The following is an 8435-nucleotide window of genomic DNA, read 5'->3' as shown; positions in this document are numbered from 1 at the left end:
AACTTTCATGTCTCTACATCTAAGGGCACTAATCCTATCAGAAGGAGCCACAGCCTTCTGACCTCATCTAATTCCAAATACTCATACCTGGTTCCTTCTCCAAACACCAGTGTATTATACTGTTACTGCTTCAATTTGTGCTGAGGAGGGGCTGGACAAATATTCAGTTCATAGCAAAAGAAAATTTTAGTTGACAGAATATTGGTTGTCATTGTCCAAATCAACAAAATTGAACTTCCAAGCAATGGATCCCATTATTGGTCTTTCCCCAGAACAGAGATGCAAACATTACTGGGAATGTATTGTCTGGCTTAACTAAATGTAAGAAACCATAGAGTTTCTGCATTAGTAGAACTTGATGGTAATACAACTGCCCCAGAGATTGCCAACAAACAGTCTTTCTGAAGTTCTCGGAGGAAAGATTAGTTAGAAGATATCTCACCTGAAGGATTGCTAAAAAATTTACCAAGCTGCTGGGTACCATTCACTTCCGGAGTCAGGTGCTGGGGAGCCATATATGCTGAAAAAAACCTGTCAAGTAAGCATGCTAGAACAGCAACATTTCTCCAGCCTCCTCTACTGACAAAGCTTCAATGCTGCAGAACAAAGGAAAAATATTTTAAAGTCCCAGAATTATTTTTACAGAGCAGGGTAAATAGTATATTTAAACTGGAGTAACAATAAATAAATAACAAACTCAGTGATACAAACTAAAACTGAACATTGGAAGGAGCAAGTAAATAATGCATTGTTTGTCAGCAGAGTAAACTACTTTTAACAGAAAATTCTCAGTATTATTCATCACTATATGTACTCTATGTCTAATATAAGTCTGACTTAGTTCATATACTCTGTAAACAGTTAAGTAAATGAATGAATGAAAAAGATTATTGCTAATTCTTTTCTCTAATGATTTTCTTCTCTCTCCTCTCTTTATTATTGCAGCTGATGGATGCACAGATTGGTCTGTGGATATCAAGAAATACCAAGTTTTGGTGGGAGAGCCTGTTAGAATCAAGTGTGCACTCTTTTATGGTTATATCAGAACAAACTACTCCCTTGCCCAAAGTGCTGGACTCAGCTTAATGTGGTATAAAAGCTCTGGTCCGGGAGATTTTGAAGAGCCCATTGCCTTTGATGGAAGTAGAATGAGCAAAGAAGAAGACTCCATTTGGTTCAGACCAACATTACTACAGGACAGTGGGCTTTATGCCTGTGTCATCAGGTACCTTTTAATGAAATTATTATTGACTCAATGAGACTACATAGTGTTTTCTAATACTTAAAGCTTCCTGCTGTCACTTTCAACTATACATATTGTCTCAATATTTGCATGTGTTGCCATGTACTAAAATTTAGAATCTAAATCATAAAAAGATGGGATTGGAATTTATATTGAGACATTATTTCAAGCTTATGGAGAAGAGAGATACCATCTGGGTATCTACTTCTGCTGCCAGAAATTACTAAAGACTATGATATAAAATTTATAGAGGAAGTAAAATGTTGCAAATAAAATGTAAGCAAAGTCTTGCAGAAGAGATGCATAGTTTATTGCTAAATGGGCAGTAACATTTTGTTATTGCCCTTCACAGACAGACAGAGCAGAGACTCCTCTGGTTTCTGCACACATGCAAAGAAGATTTAGGTAATAGTGATGTGTTTTGTGTGTGTGTATGTGTGTGTCTAGTGCCTGTGCACACACAGGAAGAAGGTTAACATTGCCCTGTTAGGAAAAATAAAGATTCTTTTACAGAGCCTTTTGTTAATGACAACTACCAGTCAAAAAAAATCTGAGTCTTCATAAGCAAGGATCAAAGTTAGTAACAAGTATTTGCTATTATCCATAAAGAAATGTATTGCATATTTATAAATATTTTCAGCATAGAATAAAAGATATGCATTTTACTTAATGCATTAAAACAGTATCCATTTAACACATTAACAGTTAAAAACCCCAGTTTAAGCATGTTTAGACTTTCATGGGCTGTGAATAGCACCTTACATAAATGATAGTGAATGCCATTACCAAGCTGATTATAAGGAAGGAAAGGTTTGTTTAGTTATAGTTATTGATGTTTCTGAATTTCAGTGTTTTGCTATATAGTGAAAAGTTTAAAGTAGTTGACTGTGAACTGTGAAAATGTCTTAAAAATTTTTAATATTTATCGTAATTAAAATTCAGCTTCTCCTTCTGAAATTCTGATTAACAACAATCATTCCTGTGTCCTGTATTGTGGCTTATGCTAAAGCATCAACACAGGCGTGTTGGCATGTTAAAATACCTCAAAATCCCTTAAGAGGAACAGAAAAGAACTTTTCAAACCAAAAAAAAAAAACATGTATCAGAAGTTAAAGAAATAGACATGTTATGAGTATTGATAAATGATTGCCATATTAGTATAGGACCACCTGCTCATGTTGAACCATCATTTAATTCCATATTTTCTGTCTGGCATGTAAAATTTCAGGGGACTCTATAAAACACATCAATGCAGGGTCATCATTCATCTGAAATTTGTCATGTTCAATTGTCTTGAAACACTCATTTTCTTCATTTGTTGTTGATGGCAAAATAATGTGTCCCATTAGCAATCTGCATTTCAAAAGCACTGACCTGCGATTCTTTTATATGTTTAAATATAACCTCTGATCCAGTCCTTTTCACAACTTTCAACAAAATGACCCCTGAATTTAGAGTTACAAGGATGAATGAAAAGTTGACAATTTTCCAAAATGATGCCCTTTGCCATCTGTTCATACGTCTACATTTTAATGGAAGGTGAAATTGAAAGGCAAAAGGCTTTAGAGTTGAATGCGTGTCAAGCTGCCTTCTAGAGGAAGTAACAAAGTGAGGAAATAGTAGCTTTTGCCACTGAAATTCAAGCATGCAATTGATTTGCAGCTCATGATGGTGTGGCTTCCTTCTCCAATTCGGAGAAAGGTTCTCAAAATCTTTATAAAAAAGAAAAGCATTTAAAACAACATGACTTGCTGTTGACAGGTACAAGCCTAAAATTGTTGAGTCTCTGTAATTTTGGCACATTGTTAGCTATTAGACAGGTCACAAACTGTCATGATGACTTTCCAAATAATTCACTAGCAAAGAATTTTAGAAGTGTCAAAGCATGCGCTTTTAAGATAAGCTTCCAGTTTTTCTCATAAGTGTATGGTATTAACTTACCAATGACATAGTTTAACAGGCCTTATGTACATCTAATTCACATATACCTAAATATATGCAGTGGAGTATTTTAAGTCAAGAAATATCTATGTTTACTATTACTATAATGAACTAAAGTTTCCTTATCCTTTTAAAAAGAACAACATCGCAGAGTTGCTTGAATCATATAAAATATTTTTTTAAAATTTTTCCTTCTTTTTTATTTTAATGTTTTATAAAATGAATGAAAGACAGTAATGGTTTGTTTCTATCATTACTAGCTATAGAAATAAGCATACTTTATAAAAGAATACAGATTTTCATGAATTCTTGACCTCCTAATTTTAACTCATCACTTTAGAGAATTATGCACAATTGGAAGTTTCCTATACAGAGCTGGCCAGCACACATATAGCATTCCAGTGCCCCACATGGTAGCATATTGTTTGATCTATGCATTTTTATTCAAAAAGTATTCTGAATTAATTACAAAATTGTAACTGGCAAGGAGAAATAGTATTCAGAGATATTGTGAGGGATTTCCCAAGGTTCAATGTTGAGATTTTTCAAAGATATGGTCCAATATCATAATGAGGATAATGCCATGAGGGCAATCAAGATATAGAATTACACTACCAGTGCAAAGAGCTGTCCTATTCTTTCATAGTAATGTTCTTTCTACATAATATTACACTTAAAATGGAAGCCATCATATAGTATATAATCATTTGGAATTGGGTTTTTCACACAGGATAACTCCTTTGAATTTTATCCAAACTGTTACATTTCTTTTTATTCCTAAATAGTGTTCACTGGTGTTTTAGTTCACTTAATGGCATCTGGTCTATTTCTGATGTGAATCAGGTAAAGCTAAAGTTTCCCCCCTTAGTGGTAACCCACTCCTACAATCTCAGCACAGTACGGATTGTGTATTTAGTGATCAGCCTGGATTTCATAAGGAAATCCTATCTCAAAATGGCAAGCAAACAAGACAAAACAAACAAAAATTATCTATAACTTTTAAAAAATGAAAATTTGTTCTACTTCTTATGTCATAAATATACAAGAGTATATGTATGTGTGTGTGTGTATGTGTATGTGTGTGTGTGCATGTGTGATAAGATTGTTATGCCATAAATTTAAAAAGAATTCTGTCAAACTAGTTGTCTTAAATACTTTTCAATTGCTGTGAGGAGACACCATGACCAACACAACATATAAAGGGAAGCATTTAACTGGGGACTTGCTTACAGTTTCTGAAGTTTTGTCCATGATCATCATGGTAGAGAGTATGGCAGCAGACAGGCAGGCATGGTGCTGAAGCAGTAGCTAGCAGCTTACATTTTATCAGAAAGTTGAGCTTTTGAAACCTTAAGGCCACCCCCAGTGACACACCTTTCTCAACAAAGCCACACCTCCTACTCTTTCTCAAATAGTGCCTCTCCCTGATGACTAACCATTTAAATAGGGGGCATTCTCATTCAAACCAGCACATTAGCTGACAAAGCAGCATTACTGTGTTCCTATTGGCAATGCACAGGTGATAGAGTTCACCACTAATTATACCATTTTGTCATTAAAGCCATTCTGGTAGGTTTCTTGTGACATCTCATTATGATTTTAATTTTCATTTCTCTAATAGTTAATGATGGCTAACATCTTTATGTGCTAATTTACCATCGCTGTCTTCTTCAGTAAAATTTCCATTAATGCATTTGTCTATTATTTTATAATTGAATTGCCTGTCTTCTTTGCTGGGTTTTGAAAATTCTTTGCATGCCTAGATTCCAGTTCCTTTATGAATATGTGATTTGCAAATACTTTCTGCCACATCATGGCTTCATTGCTCATCATTTTAATTTCCTTTGCAGAACAATGTTTTCTTTTTTGGTGATGCCTGTTACAAGGTTTTCTATGTATGGTAATAATTTTGTGTGAAGTGAAACTTTTGCTTCTATGTGTTTTTTCTTGATTTTTAAATGTGTAATATTTCAAATTTTGAATGCCAAACATTTTATTGCTACATATATAATGTTTATGTCTTTGATTCATTTTCAGCCAATGTCTAAGATGTGAGCTTATACTGTAATGGTTTTAGTGTGTAGGTATATAATAGACCTAAATTTCTAACAGAGCAAGTCTTCCTACTTCTCTTCCAAAACCATTCTTTTAAAATATGCTGCAAAGTTATTACAGTTATTTAGCTGTTGTACAGTTTAGTATTGTCCATGAAAATTTTAACATATTTGTCTCCAAAATCAGCCCAATTATATTTTTATGGCAATTGCGTGAAATTTATTAATTGATCTGAGAAGAACTCATGTCTTAAGTAGGAGGAGCCTTAGATCTATGAGTCCAGTAGGATGTTCTATTTATTTAGGTCCTTTACTTTGGTTTCTTTCATCAGCATTTTGTCATTTGAAATATGCATCTTTTATAAACATCTTAATTATTTTGTACCTAAGTATTTCTGTTCTTTGGAGTATTGGTAAAATATTGTATTTTTATTTTGAATTCAATATGTATATTTTAAAATACTTGAACATGATAACCATTTTGCTAGCAATTTCTAAAATAATGATTTTCTCAGTTGTTGTAATCTACTCTTTATAGTATCTAACTACTTTCCCCGTTTCTTCAGTTTCTATTTGGAGAATCAAATGGTTCTCATTTAGCATTTATGCTACATATTAAATATCTATCAAAAAGTACTTAACAAAATACATTTACTTATTCTTTCATATAACAAATATCTTCTGACAATTTTGTGATAAATGGTGTGCTGATGTTAAAATACAAAGATTTTAAAACTTTCATTCATTCAAGTAATTTGCATAAGAGAGAATAAATCTTCAATAACTTGCTATAGATACTATGAATATAGTTTACAATACCACATATTTTTCCTCTTACAGTTGAAAATGTGGATATAACATTAGGAAAACACCTAAGATATGTCTGAAAAGTTGAAAAGGCTTCTTCAATGTTATGAAAATGCAGCATGTTTTTAAATTAATTAATTTTACATCCCAACCTCAGTTTCACCTCCCTTCTCTCTTCCCATTCTTCCCCCCCCCCACCTCCCATCTATGCTTTCATCTACTCCTCTTATGTTTCTGTTCAGAAAGGGGCAGACCTTCCATGGGTATCAAGAGAGCATGGCATATCAAGTTGTGGTAAAACTAAGCACCTCCCCTTGTATTAAGATTGAGCAAAGGAACCCAGTATGAGGAATAGATTCACAAGAGTCAACCGAAGTGTTAGGGACAGCCCTGCTCCTTTTGTCACACAGAAGACCAAACTACACAATTGTCAGATATATGTAGAGGGCCTAGGTCCATCATGCAGGACCCCGTGGTTGTTACTTATGCCTCTGTAAATTCCTTGGGTCTGATTAAATATTTCTATGGGTTTTCTTGTGATGTCCTTGACAACTCTGACTCATGCAATCCATCCTTCCTCTCTTCAGCAGGATTCTCCAAGTTCAGTCTAATATTTGGCTGAGGGTCTCTGCATCTGTTTCCATTAGTTACAGGATGAAGACTTTCTGATGGCAATTGGGGTAGTCACCAATCTGATTGCAGGAAATGGTCAGTTCAGACTATATATCTACTATTGCTGAGAGTCTTAACTGAGCCATCCTTATATATTTCTGGGAGTTTCCCTGGCACCAGGTTTCTACCTGATCCCAAAATGTTCTTTTACCCAAAACCATACAACACAGTTTGTTCTATACAGACTAATGTATGATTTTTCACCTTTATTTATTTTCCTGAGATTAATTTTTGTGGTCTACTCAAATAACATATACTGATTTCCTGAAGAAATCTAGTTTTATGTTTGTTTTTTACTCTGCCTGTCCCAAATTGCTCAAAGAAATTTTTAAATATTTTTTATTGATTTTTATTGGGCTCTACATTTTTCTCTGCTTTCCTCCCTGCCTCTCCCCTCCCCTTAAACCGTCCTCCAAGGACACCATTCTCCCAATTTACTCGGGAGATCTTGTCTTTCTCTACTTCCCATGTAGATTAGATCTATGTATGTCTCTCTTAGGGTCCTCATTTTTGTCTAAGTTCTCTGGGATTGTGTTTTGTAGGCTGGTTTTATTTGCTTTATGTTTAAAAAAAAAAACACTTATGAGCCGGGCAGTGGTGGCCCACGCCTTTAATCCCAGCACTCGGGAGGCAGAGGCAGGGGGATCCCTGAATTCGATGCCAGCCTGGTCTACAAGAGCTAGTTCCAGGACAGGCTCTAGAAACTACAGGGAAACCCTGTCTCGAAAAACCAAAAAAAAAAAAAAAAAAACAAAAAAAAAAAAAAAAAAAAAAAACCAAAACAAAACAAACAAAAAAAAAAAACCACTTATGAGTGAGTACATGTGATTATTGCCTTTCTGTATCTTGGTTACTAAACTCAAAATGATGCTTTCTAGTTCCATCCATTTGCCTGCAAATTTCAAGATGTAAATAGACCCATATCTATCACCATGCACAAAACTCAAGTCCAAATGGATCAAAGACCACAACATTAAGCCAGCCATACTGAACCTTATAGAATAGAAAGTGAGAAGTACACTTGAACACATTGGCACAGGAAATTCCTTCCTAAATATAACTGCAGCAGCACAGACACTGAGAGAAACAATTGATAAATGGCACCTACTGAAACTGAAAAGCTTCTGTAAAACAAAGGACAAGGTCAACAAGACAAAATGACAGCCTACAGAATGGGAAAAGATCTTCACTAACCCCACATCAGACAGAAGTCTGATCTCCAAAATATATATAAAAAAACTCAAGTAATTGGTCATCAAAAGAACAAAGAATCCAAAAAAAAAAAAAAATGAAGTAATGACCTAAACAGGGAACTCTCAACAGAGGAATCCAAAATGGCTGAAAGCCACTTAAGGAAATGCTCAACATCCTTAGTCATCAGAGAAATGTAAATAAAAACAACTCTGAGATTCCATTTTACACCTCTAAGAATGACCAAGACCAAAAACACTGATGACAACTTATGCTGGAGAGGCTGTGGGGTAAAGGGAACACTTCTGCATTGCTGGTGAGAATGCAAGCTGGTACAGCCCCTTTGGATGTCAGTGTAGTGATTTCTTAGAAAATTAGGAAACAACCTTCCTCAAGACCCAGTAATACCACTTTTGGGTATATATCTAAAGGATGCTCAATCATGCCACAAGGACATGTGTTCAGCTATGTTCATAGAAGCATTGTTAGTCATAGCCAGAACCTGGAAACAACCTCCATGCCCCTAG

General features: G+C 34.8%; 1 protein-coding gene across 1 annotated transcript in view; it reads left to right on the top strand.

The window, feature by feature from the left end:
- The first annotated feature begins 244 nt into the window (after window positions 1-244).
- Il1rapl1 (interleukin 1 receptor accessory protein like 1) overlaps window positions 245-8435 on the top strand; it is a 655686-nt gene continuing 647495 nt past the window's right edge. Inside the window, 2 exon segments of the mRNA XM_038315713.1 lie at window positions 245-299; window positions 946-1225. Coding sequence (XP_038171641.1) covers window positions 245-299; window positions 946-1225 — 335 coding nt within the window.

This window comes from Arvicola amphibius, chromosome X (genome assembly GCF_903992535.2).
Source record: "Arvicola amphibius chromosome X, mArvAmp1.2, whole genome shotgun sequence".
Lineage (NCBI taxonomy): Eukaryota > Metazoa > Chordata > Mammalia > Rodentia > Cricetidae > Arvicola > Arvicola amphibius.
Note: the sequence above shows the minus strand (reverse complement) of the source record. Positions and strands in the feature narration are given on the sequence as shown.